The 21,753-nt window shown below is 36.3% G+C and overlaps 1 protein-coding gene across 2 annotated transcripts in view; it reads left to right on the top strand.

Moving 5' to 3' along the window:
• Window positions 1–21,753, top strand: part of KDR (kinase insert domain receptor) — a 166,381-nt gene that overhangs the window by 30,735 nt on the left and 113,893 nt on the right. For both annotated transcript variants that reach the window (XM_044062474.1, XM_044062475.1), the window contains exons 6-10: window positions 816–993; window positions 5,134–5,248; window positions 5,367–5,530; window positions 6,499–6,655; window positions 19,289–19,415. In XM_044062474.1, the coding sequence (XP_043918409.1) occupies window positions 816–993; window positions 5,134–5,248; window positions 5,367–5,530; window positions 6,499–6,655; window positions 19,289–19,415 (741 nt within the window). The remainder of the gene's footprint in view (window positions 1–815; window positions 994–5,133; window positions 5,249–5,366; window positions 5,531–6,498; window positions 6,656–19,288; window positions 19,416–21,753) is intronic.

Below are 21,753 nucleotides of genomic sequence, written 5' to 3'. Positions count from 1 at the left end.
TGGGGAAGAAATCTGTCCCAGATTTTAATTACTAAGTGGTTACATCCTACTTCAATCTTCCTTGCTGGCAACCAGTGCAGAAATAACGGCTACAGAAATATCATTCATCAGTGCTGAACATTTGATCACTCACTCACTCACTCACTCACTCACTCACTCACTCACTCACTCACTCACTCACTCACTCACATTCTTGGAATTACATGCACTGGTCTTATGGGAAGAAGCTATTTGTCAAAAACAGGAAAATCCTCCTCTCTTTTTGCAGATAATTCATTCATTTTACCTGCACTTGGTCAACCAAGAGGACATCAGCAGCACAAAGATTTGTGTGTGTGGGTGGGTGTATGTGGGGTGTAGAGTATCTCATGAGAAGGAAGGCATACTCTCACCTGTTTAGAACCTTCCATGTTGCACTCAGATGTAAGTCTTTTTAAGTATAACCACAGTCTCCATATAGGATTAGAACCCTTGACCTTCAATGAATGATGTGATATATATACATACATACACACACACACACACACACACATATATATATATATATATATATATATATATATATATATATACATGGATGACATATATATATATATATATATATATATATATATATATATATATGTATATATATATAGAGAGAGAGAGAAAGGTGCAAATATATTTCTCTAAGTAAGTTATATGTCAACAGATTGAGGGATATCTATGTAAACTCAGACACACAAAAAATCTTTGCATATAGTTGTTATAGTTGCTATAGGACTCTATACATACTTTTATAACTAGTTAACTTCTTGTTCAATTTTCTTTCACAGTTGCTACCTGATGGAAGAGTTACTTTCAAAGCACATCGACATGCATTTTCTCAACGTTTAAAGCTCTCAAGCACCTTAATTCTTGTAAATATAACAACAAAGGATAGTGGCAATTATTCTTGTACAGTAGACAGTGGTCGAATGACTTTATCAAAAAGCACACGTGTCCTCATATATGGTAAGAATTCTCTCTGTGTATGTATAAAGAATATACTTTGAAATTATAGCTACTTCTAATTGCCTTTACAAATATCCTTTTTCCATTTCTCTCCCACATCAGTGATAACCGAATATCTTCAGTGATTATTTGTAAAATGCTAATGCATATCAGTGCATTATACAAAGAACAGTCACTTTTTAATGGAATTACTCATCAATTGCAGTGTTTAGTTTTAATGTTAACATTTTAAATAGAAATGTTGTTGGTGAAAGGGGTTTACTCCCATCTCAGAATTAGTTTCACTGCCTTGTTCCCACTGAGTGCAGGGATTGTCTGGCTTCCTCAGATTAAGCAGGTTATTGAAAATGAATGAAAGAATGAATTAGTGAATGAATGAATGTACACAGTTTGCTAGAAATAGTGGGAAAATAATAATACTTCATGGAGCAAGTCTGCAGTCAAATATATGCCATATGTTTCAGCGTATAGGTTTAAAAAATATTAATGTATTAGTTTTTTTTGCAGTGAGATGATCTAGATTTAAACAGTACAACTAATCTTTATATTATTTTTCTAAGTGACGTTTTTATTCAGAAAGCTTCTTCTTTTGGCAATTTCATCAGACTGAATACTGAAAAAGCATGCTGTCCAGAAACATGGACTTTCTTGCGTGTGTGAGTGGGGAGGGAGTGGCTATACTTTGGGGAAAGGTTGAATCCTAGAAGTTGTTATACAGCAAAAATTCTGGTTATGCCATTGCATAGGGGGGGCATACCTCTCAAAATAAGGGTCAGATTTTAAATAGCACTCTACTTTACTTTAAAAATGAGTACAACAACAGATTTTGCATCAACATGCATATTGTGAACATTGAAGAGTATGACATTCTAATGTCTGGCATTATTGACTCAATGTAATCTTCAATGATTTACCAGAAAAAGAAAACAAAAAATTATGAGGCACAAGTAAAAACTATAGCACAAAGACATCCTGCAGCATGTGGAAAAGTTGAGAAGTATGTAAAAGAGCTAAATATGCAACAATGAAGATATCAGCCTACAAAGCAATGAACTGCAAAGACTAAACTGTAGGCTGATGCTCATAAAAAAGTGTTGTTTAAATAATTTAGTAAGATAAACTTAAAAACAGGTATTTTGGAAATATGAGCTGTGACCAAGACATAGAAGAAAGCTTAACTTTTGACCAAGCCTCTAAAATAGATGCATTTCAAGATTGTCTTACCAAAACCTCCTGTAATGTTTGCTTCTGCAAACAGAAACACTACAGGTATGACTGTTTGGCAAAGGAAGTGCAGGATAGTGAGTGGTATACGAACCATGTGGTAAAACTTTATCTGGTACCAAGAGTTGTACTGTACTTCATGGTCATATTACTTTGGCAGTAATTGGAATGGCAGAAGCTTATTTTTGCACCTATATCTGATGTGGTACAACCGTGGAGTGAGAATGTTAAAGTGTAGTGGTGTAGGGGTAGAGCTCCTCATTAGGAGTGCATTGAGTATAACATTAGCACCAACAAGTACTGCTTGAGATATATTGGCACGTCTCAGTAAGACTGCTTGGGACCTGAAACACTTTAGCATGCCAGGCCTGTTTGTAAAAAAATGTTAGTTCTTGCAAATTCAGTAATGCTGTGTATCCTTCCTACCTTTCCCCATGTTTCAGTATTTTTCTATGGAACCCTGGCTTCACATTGTGTGGCCAAAGGATGAGTTTTAGTTTTATGGTCAGGTTTTATTTCCTTAACTACTAACTGATGTGATTCTCATTGCAATCCATGGTATTCTTAAACGTTTTCATCAGCACCACAGTTCAAAAGCATCAGTTTTCCAGCGCACAGCCGTACATTATTGGTGGATAAACTATAGCACTGACTATATGGACATTTGTTCACAATGTGATATATTTACTCTTTAGATCATTTTCCAGGTTTGCCATAGATTTCCTTCCAAAAAGTAAGTGCCTTTTAATTTCATGGCTGCAGTCACCATCTATAGAGATCTTTCAGCCCAGGAAAACAAAATCTGCCCCTGCTTCCACTTCTTCCCCATCTATTTGCAAATAACTAATATGGCTAGATGGCAGCATTTTAGTGTTTTTTTCTATGTTGAGCAGCAAGCCAGCATTTGCACTTTCTCCTTTCACCTTCATTCACAGGCTGTTCAACTCTTCCTCACACTCATCCATCCGAGTGGTATCATCTGCATACCAAAGGTTGTTAATGTTTCTCCCAGAAATTTTAATTCCTGCATATGATTTATCTAAATATGTAGGTGGTATTGTTATAGGGCCATCATTAGGTGCTTCCAAGCTACTTTGGGGCACTGCTTCAGTGAACACTGTACATACATATTTACATACAATAACAGAACATACACATACACACACACACACACACACACACACACACACACACACACACGCATGTGTATATATATATATATATATATATATATATATATACACACATACATATATATATATATATATATATATGTGTGTGTGTGTGTGTGTGTGTGTGTGTGTTTGTGTGCATATGTGTGTGTGTGTGTGTGTGTGTGTGTGTGTGTGTGTGTGTGTGTGTGTGTGTGTGTGTGTGTGTGTGTGTATGTGTGCATGCACAAGCATGCATACATGTATGTTTGAGGGATATATATACATATGCATACATGGAAGGAACATGTGGGAGTCTGAAGTGTGATATATGAACCATCTTGTACTGTAAGAATAAGGACTGACTTTTTGTGATGGGTCGTGAAACCACAAGTCATGAAAATGAGTTTTTACAGTGCAAGATAGTTTGTATGTATGACAGTCACCCATTGCTTTGATGTTTGAAAGAATTAATAAGACTATAGTATACTGCATTTAACCAGAAACAACTGAAATGAGACTAAAATGAAAGTCTTTATATCTGTTTACCCAAACTTGTACTGACCAGGTGCCAGTCTCTCCTTTATGGGCCAAGTCTTTTGTACTTTTCAGAATGAATTCTGCAAACACTGTAGTTCAGTTAATAAGGCTTTATTAGATGTTTACAATATTTGAATACTGTCTTTCCTAACAGTACTGATAAATAATAAAAGTCTGTAGAAATGCTGGAATGCTGGTTAACAGTACTACTAAATATATTCAATGTTTCTACACATATATTTTGATTCTCTTGAATATTATAAACTAAAACAGTCTTTATTTGACCTGTCTTCTGTACTCAGGCTTGAGTGCCTGTATTGTAACTTTCTTTCTGAAATGCAGGATATTTAATCTTTTTTGTATGTCAGTCCTAACTAACTGACTTCCCTAACTGTATCTGTAATACCAAAAACCTGTAATGTTTTTCATGCCTTTTTAGCCTTGGTTTCCAAGCCTTGTCTTGCATCTGCCGCTTTATCTAGCATTTTATTGCTATGTAAATCTTTCCCTTACCAAAAAAAAATAAATAAATAAAAAAATAAACATTCTGTAACCTTATTTCTCTACATCGTATGCTTTCTCTGAAACCAAATGCATACATGTAAACACAAGTATTATTTTAGCTTATTGTACTATAGTGAATTTACTAAGAATATACTCAGTTTAAAAATGTTTTATTTAACTTAATTGCTATTTCCCATACCCATTCTTTTCTATGGATGTTGGGAATTCAATTGCTTGCTTAAGTTGAGTTTTGAATTAGGCTTTTGCTAATGGATATGTCATAAGTAGTTTCCTACTGTTCTAATGTATTGTTAAATTTGTTAGATAATGTTGGTATTAATTTAAAACTGTAGTACAGATTTTGTTATGATTTGTTAATGTTATACTTTAATTACTGTTTTGGTTGGTTATTAATTTTTAGTGTAATTACACAGGATTGATTCTGTTTTGCCAACAATGCCTTATTCCATGTTGCCGGTTGTTGTCTTTTCTCTCTTTTTTATTTTATTTTAAGTAGTTGTAGTTTTTGTAAATAGAGCAACCTCATATGCCTACTCCAGAAGGTTGATTTATATAGTGTAGTTGCTTCGAGGATTAAATGCGTGTTGATATTTTTAGTTACTTATTTAAACATTTGATTGTTTTTAAGGATTATTGCTCTCTGAACTTTGAAGTAAAGATGTTAGTCAGTGTGGAATCATTTACATTTTTGTTATTGCAGAAAAAACATTTATTGCCATGGAACCAGGTATGGGCCTTGAATATGAGGTGAACGCAGGACAAAACATTGAAATTCCAGTGAAGTTTAAAAGCTACCCCAAACCAGAAGTGAAATGGTACGAAATATGATAGTTCTATATTATCCTATGACATGGAGAAGATAACATTGTGACTTTATCGGTCATTAATAATAATAACTATTTCTCCCTCCTGTTTTTTTTTCCTGTTTGTTAGGTACAAAAATGGAGAAATTCTCAATCACAACTACCGGATTACAGCAGGTTATACTTTGTCCATTTCTGACCTAAACGAAGAGGATTCAGGAGTTTATGAAGTTATTCTTACCAACCCAGTGACAAAGGAAAAGCATCCACACCAGTATAACTTGGTGGTAAATGGTATGTTTAGGCCACTTTTCTTTAACTCAAATCTCTTCTTCACAAAGCAGTTAATCACTTTGTTTCTGTTGCAGACTACTAAGCATTATGAATTTTTTAAATGTCATTTAGGAATCAGTTATCTCTGATGAACTATTTCAATCTCATTTACATGGGAGTTCTTTGAGGTACTACTTTCTCTCCAGTTAATTGAAGATAAATCAGCAGCGAACAGGACACATTCTTCAATTATGATGTCCTGCACTCATCTGTAAAGACACGACTTCTGAGGTTTTGGCCTACGCGCTTGTTTAGTGTCTCGTATAATTTCACTTCATATTGAACATTTGTTGTCTTTTTATAAATTTTGTGGGCCCATGTTGCTGTCTTCCTATTGCTACTATGTGGTCAGGAATACCATAATGGTCCATAGTGTGGTCATTGTTCTTTTGAAGAACTGCTACCCCTTCCTTAACTGCAGCATTTCAGGCAAAAACACTTCATTAAAAGAGCTGAGATACCATCATGGTTAAAGTAACTTCAAGTTGCAGTTCTGATTAATTTAAAATGGTAGAACAATTAAACTGACCAAAATGGGAAATATTTTGCTGCTGAAACATTACAGATATCTTCCAGTTTTATTTGGTAATAACGTAATTCGTTCAGGTCAGAACTTGTGTCAATGTTAAGTTTTTCTCCTGGGTTGCCTATTAGTGCATTTTTTCTTACTTAGAGCTAACATTGTAATAATATCATAAAAGAAGAGTGACAATAAATCAAGCTGCAGTACACTTAAAAGTGTAGTCAGCACTAGAATGCTTCCAGTGCTAGCAGTGTTTGCATAAATTACATTTTAAATTGCAAATTTTGAAAAAGCATATTTTTGTTGTACAGTCAGGTATCATTTTATGTACATTTATTATACATGACCTTCACCATAGTTTTCTGTTACAAAAAATTATAAGCGGATCTATTTCCTACTATTTCAGTACCTCCCCGGATCCTTGAGAATGCCCTTTCCTTACCAAGAGATTACTTTGAGTATGGCAGTGAGCAGAAACTTACATGCACTATAGATGCTGTCCCTGCGCCGGAAACAATTCAGTGGCAGTGGCTGTCTGAGGAAGACTGTCCCATCGGTGACAAGTAAGTTGCATGTGCAAACTGGTAAACAGAGACTTCTTTAAATATGCAGTCTAATGTCCCCTGAGCAGCTTAACAACTATTTATTTATGTGTACCACTACTTATTTGTTTAGGAAACATATTTAATATTGTGGAAGCGGTCATGCTGCTGCTGTAAAACAGTTATGGATGCGTACTTATGAGAAAAGTGAGGCTAGAACATATTGACAGTATGATTATACTGGAGTCTGATTACTAAGCACCTGGATATGTAATAGAATGTGCAGAATAAAATGAATGTTGTATACACTATGTAACTGGGTAGTATTTCTCTCATCATTATTAGTTACACACTTTAAGCTCAAAGCTTGCTGCTTGTGCCCTACAGTAACTAGTTATATCGATTCCATGGGAGTCAACTGCAGATATGTGTTTCTAGAGTCTTAACAACACAGTAGCTATACAGCTAGTATAGTATAGTAACTGTGCTGTTGTAGCGGCTGTAATAGAGCATATGGTATAACAGTAACAACCACGGATGTAGTATGGACCTTCAAACACCACTCCAAACTTTGCAAAAATACACTCATTTATTGTAAAGCGCTTTTCGTCTCTGTTCTTACAGAGACTTCCTCAGACACATTTAAAAAGAAACTTCAGGATATTTGAATCAAACTTTAAAAATTCACATGACTCCCAAACACCTATCATTCACCCTGCTAGTGTAACTTTTTTATGTTCCAGGACTCGGGATCAAAGTAATTTATTGTAGCATATATTTTATTTGTTAGATTCCGTAATAATACTATAGCTGCACTACCAGGGCACATTAAGTAACCTGTTATATAAGTCTGAATGTACTTTTGGATGGGTGTTCTTTTTTCCTACTTGTTTTTTATTTTTTAAGAACAGTTTTAAAAAGCTATTTTGTTCTTTGTTCGTGTATTTTTAGAATTTTATTTTATACAATCAGTAAGGTTATATAAATATTAAGTTTATACATTTTTGCATACCTCATTTTGCAATATTGTGTTGAATTATGTAAGTTGTCTTGAGGAATAGTGGTGCGATTACATAGTAGCATGTGGGCAGTGTCTACTGCCTGAACAAGAAAGCTTCACCCTTAATTGAGAACAAACTCATTAAAGAGCCTAATTAACTATTTGAATGCATTCTGGTGAATGATAGGTGTTTGGGAGTCATGTGAATTTTTAAAGTTTGATTCAAATATCCTGAAGTTTCTTTTTAAATTTGTCTGAAGAAGTCTGTGTAAGAACAGAGACGAAAAGCGCTTTACAATAAATTTGTGTCTTTTTGCAAAGTTTGGAGTGGTGTATGAAGGTCCATACTACATCCGTGGTTGTTGCTGACTTTGTCTTGTGGAAATTTAGTTTCATGTAGTATAACAGTGTCAGAGGGCTAATATTTTAACTGCTGTAATACAACATTTGGTAATAAAGCCATCTATGTCACAGTTGTATATTGATATTGTATCTATTTTGATAAAAAATGACAGTAAAGAGACTTTGTCAGATGTGTAATAACTCTGATATTGTAGCTACTGTAACATAACTCTGTTCTAAAGATGTAATAACTCAGATATTGTAGCTGGTTTGATATAACTCATGGTAGTACAGCATTCATTTTCAGAGGTTAATAACTCTGATATTGTAGTTGGTGTGTGGCATAAAATGTGGTAATAAGCAGTCTATGTTCAAGGTGTAATAACTGATATTTTAGCTGATGTGATAATGTGTTAATATAAAAGTCAGTGTCAGATGTGTAATTATCTTCTGTGACATAATGTGGCAGTGTAGCAGCCAGTATCAGAGATGTAATAATGTTTATATTATAGCTCCAGTCACATAACATGTAACAGTAAGCAGTGTGTGTCAGAAGTGTAATAGCACTGATATTCTAGCTGTCATTAAATAATCTGTGGCATTAGGTAGTTATGCGATATGTGGTAGTATAGCAGTCAGTGTCAGTGGTGCAATAACTCTGAAATTGTTGCTGTACTGGATGCATACTGATGACAAAAGTGGGGTCAGACTATATTTACAGTACTGTACACACAAAGACAGGGGTACATGAATATGCAATGGAAATATTTTGATTATACTCAAGTCAAATCACTAAGTACGTAGATGTGTAATAGAAAGTGGAAAAATACAATGTGGCACTAAGCAATCGGTGTCAGAAGTGTAATAACTCTGCTATTGTAGCTGGTGTGACAAAACAAGGCAGCAGTTTGTGTCAGAGATTTAAGCACTTACCTCGGTCAGCATTTTTTGTCTGACAGATCGGAATAATGTTGACTGTTTCTAGATACTTGGATTTTTGTTCCAGTAATTACATTGTCATACAACATGGGGATATGTTGTACTTTGTAGGTATCAGATGAAATATTAATTCAAAGTCCCATCTGTCTGAGTTTGTAGCATTTCATGTTGAGGATAAAGATCCCATGGCATGTTTTGATGGAGAACAAAAAGATTTCTCGAGGACATTGGTCAGATTTATGAAATGAACCAATTAACACTGTAGTGTAATTCTGATACAGTCATTTTTACCAGACTAAGCATCTGTTTCACCGCTGAAAATAAACAATTGTACTTTATGAGGTCATAAGCAGTTAACACATACCTGAAATAAAAACAGGGAAAAAGAGATGCTGCTTTGGGGACTAATTGTGATAGATAGCAATATTTCATTAAGCACTATAAAGACATGAAAATGCATCCGAGTAAAACATTACCCATTATTACTAGAAGTCTCAAAATGACTTATAAAACAACTAAAGCAATAGTCATGTTGGAGAGTAGGCAATCAGAAACACACACACACACACACACACACACACACACACACACACACACACACACACACACACACACACACACACACACACACACACACACACACACTCACATACACACACACTCACACACTCACATACACACACAGTCACATACTCACAAGCATATACATATCCATATAACGTCTGTGTGTGTGTGTGTGTGTGTGTGTGTGTGTGTGTGTGTGTGTGTGTATGTGTGTATATATATATATATATATATATATATATATATATAGATATAGGTCTACCTGATAACGCAGAAACTGCAAAACGCCAACGACAAGAACACTGACACCAGAATATTGACATGGGAGATGATCAACAGTTGAAAATCTAGACGCTGAGAACTCTGACATGTTAAGGTAAGTGTGGGGTTAGGGTTAGGGGCGAATTAAGTGAGTTAGGGTAGGGCGCCGGTCAGGTGAGTGTGCGCTAGTGACAGACTGTACGGTTAGGGGCGGTTAGGTGAGTGTGCGATAGTGACGGGCCTTAGGGTTAGGGTTTGGGTTAAGGTTAGTACATAGATAGTTGTGTATGTAAGGTTTAGTGTAGGTTTGTAAGGTTTTTGGTGTGCTTGTGTTGTGTGTGTGTTTTTGGACAGGGGATTTGTTTTGTTTGTTGATTGTCGGGATTGTGGTTTGTCGGGCATGTGAAGTTTCGTGTTTTTGAACTTTCGGTTTTGTGGTGTCGGTGATTTTGTTGTTGGTGTTTTCGCGTGTCGGTGTTATCAGGTAGACCCATATATATATATATATATATATATATATATATAGCTAAACACATTAGCATTCAGATGGTCATATTGTGAGATACCATGCAAAAAAGCTGGCATAGCTGATCGGAAATCAATCTAATATTGATGGCATTGTTTCTGTGTGAGATCATGAACAGTGGAGATTGGGCAATTTGCCCTTTCCTCAATGTAGAGTGATGTCAGAGTAAATATATATATATATATATATATATATATATATATATATATATATATATAGATAGATATAAAATTAGAAGGGGGTGGGGGGTGCCACCGTGCCCCCAGCAAAAAAAACACTGACTTTACTTTTTATTTTTCAATGAACTGAAGATCAAAGAGTTTTCCTTGATCTTTTCATTTATCTCTAATCTTTTCAATAGTCAAAAAAATAACTGTAAGGATTTTAAAACAGTGAATGTTAGTTTGAGTGAATAGAACTATGATCAAATGAGTGGATATACTTTTTAGGGTTACCAATTATATTCTCGAAAGCCGACAATGTCGAAACGAGAATAGCGAAAGTGCAGAATGTTGAATGGGTAAACGGAAATCTCTGTAAGGGGAGATTTCCATTTACTTCAATGTAGTGCAGTCTCGGAGTTGGTATATTTAAGTATTGGGGTGTGGGGGGTGCAGGGGTGCTTGCCCCCTGCCTACACCCTTTAGATTTTCTTTTTTTTTTAAATTTATTTTTTCTGACCATTCAAAATTTTAATGGTTCAATCATTAAAGGTCGACCTTTAGTGATTCGAACCATTAAACTTTCGATGTTTTAATATAGACCCACTTTTTAGTGCAGTATGCTTAAATTTGTCTGAATGCAATTTTAAGTGGGTAGATTTAGGTCTAAGTTGATTTAAGTTTCAGAATGAGAAGGTTGTTTTTTGACACTAAGTGTGTTTTTTGGGCCTAATGCTTAAAATTACAAGCATAATCAAGGAGTGTGATTGTGTATGCAAGTGTTTGTGGGTTAGGGGTAGAGTAAGGGCTAGGGATAGAGTAAGGGCTAGGCATAGAGTAAGGGCTAGGGATAGAGTAAGGGTTAGGGATAGAGTAAGGGCTAGGCATAGAGTAAGGGCTAGGGATAGAGTAAGGGTTAGGGATAGAGTAAGGGCTAGGCATAGAGTAAGGGCTAGGGATAGAGTAAGGGTTAGGGATAGAGTAAGGGCTAGGGATAGAGTAAGGGCTAGGGATAGAGTAAGGGTTAGGGATAGAGTAAGGGCTAGGGAAGAGGATAGAGTTCATGCAGTGTATTTTTGATGTTTTTAATGTCTGGTGAGTGTGTGTGTGTGTGTGTGTGTGTGTGTGTGTGAGTGTTTCTTGATTAGGGTTAGATTAAAGGAGGGTATATGTTCAGTTGAGCCTGTTTGGTACTATATGTGGTGTGTGTCTGAATGCGTTGTGCAGGGAGAGTATTAAAGAAATTATTTTTCTAAGGTAAGTTGTTGGGTTGGTGTTAGGGAAGGGTTAGGGTTAGATTGAGCTTGCATTAGTAAGCTGGTGCAGGGGGATGAAGCTAACACCGTTTCGGCCTATAATGTGAATCCTGCAGCTTACCTTAACTTGCAAATACCCTTTCTGTAGCACTGCCAGTAAACAAGACATGCAGGCTCAACACACGCACGACACTACATCTATCCCCTTATCTAACTCTACCTTTAACCTTAACCTGCAAACACTCACTTGCACACTTACCATACACACAAATACACACATAGAAAACAAACAAAATCACACATGTGCATGATATAAGAATGTCATCTGCTTTTGTTAAGTGTGCAAAAGCAACCGTTAAAGCAGGAAAATTGCAGCACCAGGCAAACATCAGTTTGGGACAAGAATGTGATATAAAAGAACTTGGGCAAGAGCGATTGTATAAATATTTGGGGAACTGATGAAGGATCAACAATAAAACATGAACAAATGTGAATAAAACTTAGCAAGGAATACTTTAGAAGACTTAAATTAATTCTGAAAACAGCATTGACGTCTAGAAACAAAATACAAGCTATACACCAATTTGCTCTTCCTGTCCTAATAGGTAGGAAAACAAGAAGGATGCTTCATGCTCACCAAACGATTTAAAAAATCAGTGCATACTAAGACTATATATTTCCCATTCCAAAGGAGGGATGGGCTTCCTTGAGATTGATTGTACTATATGTATAGATCTGCAATCATGGGACTCCATAGATATCTGCCGACCTCACAAGACCCAAATGTAGTGAAAGTTTTGAAACATGAAGAAAAGAAATCTAAGATGACTTCTCTGCTTAATTTAGCAGAAGCATATCAGCGTCAAGCAGGAGTGGAAATCAAACCAGAAGTAGATAAAAACCAGGCAATGAATGAATGTGCCAAAAAACAAAAGAAAGAATATAAGGTGAAGGACCAGATGAGAAGGCAATAAATGTGGAAAAAGCATAAATATAATTGCAAGTATAGAAAACTTCTGGAAGAACCTCATGTTGATCAGGAATGAACACAGGAGTGGTTAAGGAGAGGTGAATTTAAACCAAGAGATGAACGGTTAATATTGGCAGCCCAAGATATGAGCTACATACATGCTGACTTACAAAGTCCATTGAACATGTGGGAGAAACAGACAAATGTAGGTTTTGAAAACCGAACTGGAAACAGTCACACACCTTGTTGGGTTATGACATACTAATGGCAGAAGGACTGTATACTGAAAGGCATAATAATGTGGCAAGACTGTTGCACTTGGATTGTGCAAACATTATGGTATTGAAGTGGCTGAAAACACTGGAAACATGAGCTACAAAGCATCATAGAAAATGATGAAGTTTATATCACGAGATCACCAGTTACCAACAGATCAAAAGATAGATGCTCAAAAACTGGATATAGTGGTCCAAGAAAAAGACAAAAGTAGCATTGATCTTTGAAATTGCTACACCCAGTGACTACAATGTCTTGTATACAGAGACACAAAGTCATAAAATATCAGGATCTGCAAGCAGAAATGAGAGCAATGTGGAAGAAAGATACCCAGACAGTTCCGATAGTAGTAGGAGCACTGGGTCTTATAAAAAGAATCTACAATCGGATTTAGATATGTTACCAATCCATGTAACCACATATGAATCGTAGAAGGCATCGCTGCTGGGCACACTGCGTGTGCTGTGAAGAGCACCATTGGCTGACATCAAAGATTGAAACAATATTAATTTCATGAGCTTTAATTGTACTTTGACTTAGGAATGGGGTCCATCTGCAGTAGTGGTGCTGCGGTAGCGTTGTCGCCTCACAGCAAAACATTGTCGCGTTCGATTCTCAGCTAGAGCGTCTTCTGTGTGGAGGGCATGAATGGGTGTGCCTTCATTGAAGGTTGTGCGTCAGGGCTGGAAACTCGGCACGTAAAAATCCACTACCAAACATTAGCAGACCGGAGTTCCGCTGTGGCAACCCCTAACCGGGATAAGCCAAAAGACACAACAACTTAGGAATGGGGTCCATTCCCATCATAGTATTAAAAACTCAAAAGATTTGGAGAAGCACTCTTTTGACAAAATTATGGGAAGTTATCCTTATATATATATATATATATATATATATATATATATATATATTTGCAGTTGTTTTTTATTTTATGGTGTTGAGTTGCCAGCCCGACGCCCAACCTTCAACGAAGGCACGCCCATTTAATGCATGTCTTTCGAACGCCCACTCGACTGCAGGGAGGACATGCAGACTCCACACAGAAGGCATTCCCAACCCAAGCCGAGAATCAAGCGGAGAACCTCTTGCTGTGAGGCAACAACGCTACCGCTGCACCACCACAGAAGTATATATATATATATATATATATATATATATATATATATATATATATATATATATATATATATATATAAAATATAATATATATATATAAAATATAATATATATATATATATAGAGAGAGAGAGAGAGGGAGGGTGAGAGAGAGACATACACTCATATGCCCATCTTGAATTGTTTACTGTATTGTTATAGTGATCCAATAACTTTTTTCACTATCAGATTGCATGAATGAAAATTACAAAATAAAGAAATATAATTGCACTTTTTTTATTTTATTTTTATGTTTATGCCATTATATTTTAATTTTTAATTGATCGGTATTTGCAATGCACTTAATGCATTGCTGTTGTTAAAATAATTTCTGTATATTCTCAGCTAATGGTAATATTTGCTGGGCTGCTATAATGCATTCACTAAAGTTTGTAATCAGGTCTGTAGTTCATATTTATTATGTAACACATAAACCTCAGTGATCACAGTGAAATATTGCTGTTGTAGGTTTTCTTTTATTTTGCCCTGGGCGTATGGACAGTGAACTTACATTTTTCATCCAATTCAGTATAGTAACTATGCAGGAAGTGTTTTAATTGTTGTTACAGCACAATTGATCTCTCTCTCTCCCCCCTCCAAGCTGCTGTTATAGCCTTATCTTAGCAGAACACAAGGCCAGACTTCCTTCATGACAGCCCATCAGAGCATTCTGTTTTCCTGTTGTTTTTAAGCTGTCTTCCAACTTCTAGTTAGTTCTGCTGTCTGCTGACTGTTTCTTTCTTAATTGATGCTGTCCTAAGGAATGCATTAAAAGACCTCTTGAGATTTCATAGGTTCTTTCTTTTCTCTGGATGCCAGTTAATAATACTTGGTAAATATCTACAATATTTGAAAATGTGATTTTTTTTTCAATAGATGTTTCATACCATATATCTGATTGGGTTTGCAATAAGGGAGTTTGCTATCCAGTTGTCATGACACTAGTGATGCAGGCTTATTACATTGTGCATTGTGTAGTGCATTTCTTTTTGCCTTTGTATGCTTGACAAATTTCTACAACAGACAAAAGTAGTAGACAGGGCAAACTGTGAACATAGTCTCAATAGACATTATCACTGAACATGTCATAATACCTCTGAAAAATGTAATAGATAACTGAGACATTGTGGGTGTGGATTCCAGCACAGCACTCATCAAAATGTAGGGTGATGAAACAGGATTCACAAAACAACAGTAATTGGAATCCACTTAGAGGCGTTGGGTACCACAATGTTCAGTACTGAGCTTACTATTCTGAAGTGTTTATAAATGACGTCACAGAGAGAATGGAAGAGGAAGTCTGTATCTTTGAAGATAACAAAGGTTTACAGCAGGACTGCTATAGGGAGATGAAGCTAGAATGGCTATAAAGACAATTGGCATCACTAAATTAGAGATCACAAGAACATGAAATGACCCTAGAGAAGGGGAAAGCATGAGGTGGCTGGGCTATGAAGGAGTGCCAGTAATGAAACAGGAAGTGACCTGTTTGTGATGTTTCAGTTTAACTGCAAGCTAGCTTTACAGAAAATTAAGAACATGGACTGCAGGACACTGGGATGTATAAGAAAAGGTATTATTTGTTAAATATAGGGTTTTTATTTTATGGATCTCAACAGGCAGTTGATAGCCCTTTTGCTATGAATAGACAAATTCCAGCTTGCCCAGAATAAGAATCCCTGAACTATATTCCTTGAAATAAACAGCCATAAAATGCTTTTTAAAGTATTTTTACAGAGGGCATGACCCCCCCCCCCCCTGCACCCTGCAATGTAGGGGCATGCCTCCACACTCCACAAACTTATATGTAACAACTTCACTGACACACCAACTCAAAGAAGGATGACATTTCCCCCCCAAAAAGGCATCCCTGCTGGCATAACTCACAGATACTAATTTCCTATGGAGGAGCTCTGATCCTCAGTGGTTTGAATTTGGTGAAATGATGACTGAAATTTCATTCTGTATCCTTCCCTAGGTTACCCATTGGTGGCAACTAGTCCGTAACAATTTAAAGTGTTCCTAAGGTCCCATTCTGTACAAGTAGATAGACCAAAAGTTTGCATTTCAAAGGGTAATACCTATAACGGTGCAAGTTCTTCATGCAAAGCCAAATGCAAATAAACTGATAAATCTTAATATGCATACCTTTGTAATAACAAATGAGAGGGTGCAATAGAAACACTCTATTTCAAGACAAGAAGCAAAACTTAAGAAGAAGTCAGCTTCTGTTTTAAAAAATGTTACTTGAACACTAGAGGAGACAATCTGTACAATGAAACCATTCAAAATCAAAATGAATTTTTAGTGCACTTATTATGAGCCACTGTTTCATATGTAAACACATACCTTCCAAATGTCACTCTACAGTTCACTGCTCACAGGTTCTGATTATAATAAACTGCAGAACAGAAACAGATGAAAACCAATAAAAGTTACAATACTGCAGACTTAGGACATTTTTTCAAATGGTAATTCACCACATCACATTTAGAATTTGATTCCCTGAAAGCACAATTATAGAAAAATTATCCCAGAGATACATTGTTCTTCTGGGTACAAGGCCACAATAAGCCTCACACTATATCTACTCCGAGGTCACTAGTGAACCTTGCAGAGAGAAAACATGGAAAACAAAACCATATTGTATGGTAGTCTCAGGATGAAAGGACTTCTTTCTTTGAGCAATAATATGTTAAATGTGCTTGAAAAACGAAATAAGTTTCATTCATGCCAGTATAGGAACTGTTTTGGAGCAGTCATTGAATATAGTGGTAGTAGAACTACTCACTCATGAACTCCTCAATTCACAGACAGATAATTTGGCAACACTGATAGGTATGTAAAAATATTGCTCATTTTGTTTGAGATGATGCATTGCTGCTATCAGAGATTTCTTTGTCTCCAAAATGCAGCAATCCCAAAGCTTGAATAATGAACTCTGGAGATGCAGGGGAAGAGACCCTATGTGGGTTTTTGGGGGGGTTATCAGCATAAAGAAAAAAGCGTGTTTTTCCCTTTTTTGGTTTGGTGATACATGCCTGTCTATACTATGCATATCTACAAATCAGGTGTCAGCAAACAAAGTTTTCCGGATTGGTCACGTTGAACATTTATGCCACTCCGTAACAAAGAAATTGTGAAACTGTGGAAGCTATGACAGTGAAGTGTTCATAGAACACTGATGACCTTGCCAGCTTGATCATTTTCTTAAGCAGATAGATGTTGCAGGATTAAAGTAGTAAAATTACAAGCTAACATTTATGTTATATAAAATGTTTTATCCCTTCTTAACAAAGCAGAATGCTGCAAACATTTAATTTTAAGACCCCAGCCAATCACAAGTAAGTGAGCAGCCTTCTCCTGCTGATTTGGTTACTACTCCTCTCTTCGTAAAATGTGCTCAAGTGCTACTTATACTAACTCTTAGATGTGATGGTGCTTTCTGCTGTGGCTTTCTCCACAGTAGCCATGTTTCTTTCCCATGCTCTCTGTTTGAATAATTTATGAATCTGAACAAGTTATTTAACCAAAAACAAACCAACCAAACAAAATAATAATAATAATAATAATAAAACTGCAGGCTGACTCAAAAGAAGCAGCTATTCCTAATACATCTTGCTCAGTTAACACAAGACCAGTGAACGAATCTCCTGATAACACTGAATTAGTGCATTACTGCATATTGGTTCTCTTGATGAGTTCTTTGTGAAGTAGATTATAAATGTATACCTTGCTTTGCCTTTTTACAGGATTTTGATAAAGCCAGCTGATGGCTCATGGTTTCTAATGTGCTTCATTCACGGGGAACACAATTCAGTGAACCACCTGTGATGAGAAAGTTATGAGAAAAGATTCTTGTTGCTATGGTGGTGGTGATGGGGATACCTCTGGTTGCTGCTGAGGAGTTAGCTGGTTTGTTAGAGGTTAATGCCATGCAGATTTTCAGGAGGAATAGTTCCTTAACGAAACCCTGTTTATTAAAGCAAACAAAGGGAGTTTAACTTACTCAGTTTCTTAATTGCATGCAGTATCATCAACGAGAGATGCAAGGTGAAATGTTGCCGTACATTCAATACTGCTTTTCCTCTTTGTTATTATTATCAACAACGTCTTCTCATATTTCTCTTTACACTGTGGGCAGTTTTCTTTTCTTTGTTTTTTTGAACTAACTTTTCCAGTGATTAAAAAGTCTACCACATAATATCTAAAATAATTGTCCCTAAAATGTCAGCTGAACTTTAAGGTCACAGTAATGACCTAGATATGTGAAACAGATCAATTGAGATGCCTAGAACAGAAATCAGAAGTAAAGAAGCGGTAAAGAAACCTTTTTTAAAACAAAATTTTACAGTGACTATCAAGCAAACAGCATGCTTTGAGATGTATTGTCCGCAGACTACAAGTTGCCATCCCAATGGCCTCACAGTTATGCCACGAATAGGTTGCAGGGTGAGGACTTGAAATATTAACACTGAATTAGGTTAAACTGTGTAATACTTTTACTCATAATGTGTATGTCTTCAGATACATTAAACAATAATCTGAAGCTTATTGAATAAATAATGATGATTTTTATGAGTTTATTTGTGACTGATTAAAAATTCTGGCTTGATTGAGTTCATATAAAGTGTATGTACCCTAATTTAAGAACTGTTGTGATTTTGGTCAGATTTTTGAAAAGTCTGACAAATCAATTTTTATATTTATATAATTCACAGTTTGAAGAGTATTTTTTTAAAGAATGATCTCTTGTGCAGAAATGAAACAAAAAATAAATGATGAACTTTGTCAAGGCTGAACAGGTTGCCACAGAAATGCTTATCCTAGATTAAGGCTAAGAGGCATATGAGTTAATATAAAAATTTACCTAAAACCGACAGCATGGCAGTATTAATGTGAATAAAAATTATTTAAAATGTATTGAAAATTTTAAAATTTTGTGTTCAAGAATGTGTTAAACAGAGTTTAGAGAATGCAAAGATAGTAAGAATGTGAACATAAATTTTATTTAAAGCCCAGCAAGTCATCAATCAGATTACATTCAAATGAACATAGTATTTTTAAAAGCTGATTTTTTTCCTTTGGAAAAGTGAATCTTTAACGTTTTGAATATATATTAGCAGGAAATGTTCATTTTTACTTATTTTGTATGCTGAGATTATTCAATTTCTTTCTTTTTTTATGTGCTTCATTTTAATTAGGAAGAGAGACTTTGGGAAGGTATCCAAACAACATAACTGCAAAGGCTGGAAGAACATCAGTGATTCATCTGGGGGTAATCAAATTAAGAAATATGAAGCTCTGCAAAACAGAGTAAATAAATACAAGGTCAGTTAAAGCAAAATAAATAAATAAATAAATAATAGCCATGATGATAATTGTAGCCAATTGCTATTTCAAAAATATAATAAATGTATTATTATTCATGCAGAAATAATATTTGGCTTTTATGTGTCGGTAAGCATTTGTCAGCGCTGGTGTTTGATTTTTGCAGAAAGATGATGGAAGTTACTGATACTGGGTGATACTGGTTTTATTTTCCACTGATACTGGGTGATACTGGTTTTAGTTTCCACTGATACTGGATTATACTGGTTTTAGTTTCAGTCAAGGGACATCGAAGACTACCTGCTCATTAAGGGTGGAAAAGTATTACAAGATTGCAGCCTCTGTCCACTACAGTCTTTGATTTACAGACTGAGGCAAATGGCATAAATCTGTAGTACAAAATCTGAAGAGCCACATTGGAAAAGGGGAAGGAACGTCATTTGGGTAAGACATTAAGCTGACATAAATTGTACCTCTTCTGATAATGTTAAAGACCCTCTGCCTTCTCCTGAATTAGGCAGGGGTACTTGATTAGATTTAGTCTACATAAATGAGTTATATTTCAGTTCACTGCTTTCAAAACATATTCAAAACATTTGCTTATTACTCAATGTTTTGAAAGGCCTTCATGTTATGTACTTAATGACATGCATGCATATATGTCTTTTGCAATAATTTTTCATATGCCCATTTTAACTTTTCTCTTTTATTCTGGGGAAAAGAAAATCTCGTATCATGTGTTCACGTGTGCAAGCAATCAAAATAACATTACCTTAATCTAGAGTGCATTTCATGTTATTTATATAGCCAATGCACATTCTTGGCTGTTCAACAGTATATATCAAAATGAAAATGATTAGTAATGAAATCATGCACCGTATTTATAGAATTCTAGACAAAAACAAAAGTAATGTGGGGACAAAGGCCCGACTCTGAGACTTTTTTAAATATTAGTCTAATCCACTTGACAAGCTAATGGTCCTAACATCTCTGATGCTCAGGTGAAGGCTGCCCTCTCCAAAGCAAAAAACACTGCTTCCATGGGACCAGATGGTGTCCCAGGTTGCGTCCTACATGAACTCCAAGAGGAACTAATCCCTCAAATAAAACAGCTATACAATCTCAGCCTCACTACAGGATATAAGCCTGACTAGCTTAGTCTGCAAGGCTATGGAGAGGATCATCATGGAGCTCATAAGCAAAGACATTGGGGACCTACAGACACTAGATCCTACCCAGTTTGGCTTTGTCAAGGGCAGATCCTGCCTTTTGAACCTGGTTGACTTCTTCGAAACAGTCACCAAAGCCATAGATGAAAGGAAGGTAGTCCACACAGCCTATCTGGACCTTGCAAAGGCATTTGACACAATACCCCACTTGGCATCATAGATAAGCTATCCAGCTTAAATATAAACCCCTATGTCACAAGATGGGTCACAAACTGGCTCAAAGACAGAACCCACAGAGTGAGAGTTGCTGGAGCCATGTCAGACCACAGGGTTCTGTCCTGGGACCACTCTTGTTCAGTATATACTTTTCCGAGGTACAGGCAAATGTGGGAGGACTATGGCTCACCAAGTTCAGGGCGACTGCAAACTGGGTGCCATAATCAACTCTCCAGCTGACACAAACATCCTTCAGAAGGGTCTCACAGAGACAGATAACTGGTGCCAGCACCATGGTTTAAAACTAAATGCCAAAAAATGTATAGTCATACCCTTTGGCAGAAAGTTATTAGGGACTGGGGACCCAAGTTGATAGCAATCTCTCTGAGGGACCTGGGGACCCAAGTTGATAGCATCTCTTGAAACCACATTGCCAAAGTGGTTAGAAAGACCTTCTACATAGCCCACCTCATCACAAAGGGTTTCACATCTAGGTCATTATTCATCCCTCATCAGGCCCATCATAGAATACAATGCCCCTTTTGGGATGTAACACCTGCAGCAATTAGAAAGACCCCAAAAGTATCTCACCAAGAGGATCAAGGGTCTCAAACAGATGCCATATGCTGCTCGGTTAAAAACTCCAGCTCTACTCAGTTGCACTGACATACAAAGCTATGTCAAATCCAGAATTAATGGACATGCTCCACCTCAGTAAATCTAAATCCCTTAGAGCCACATGCTCGAGGGACTTAAACCTCAGCACAGAAATAAATAGAACTTGCTGGAGGGACAGGTTCATAACCCAGAGGCTCCCTTCGCTCTGGAATAGAATTCCAGTTCATGTGAGGCAGAGCACCTCACTGAATCTCTTCAAGAAGAATCTCGATAGGTGGATGGGGGATCGTAGGTTTGTCCCAGGGATTACTCCCATGTCACTATTAGACAGAAAA

This window comes from Protopterus annectens, chromosome 2.part1, assembly GCF_019279795.1.
Source record: "Protopterus annectens isolate FY-2018-M chromosome 2.part1, PAN1.0, whole genome shotgun sequence".
NCBI classification, from domain to species: domain Eukaryota; kingdom Metazoa; phylum Chordata; order Ceratodontiformes; family Protopteridae; genus Protopterus; species Protopterus annectens.
Note: the sequence above shows the minus strand (reverse complement) of the source record. Positions and strands in the feature narration are given on the sequence as shown.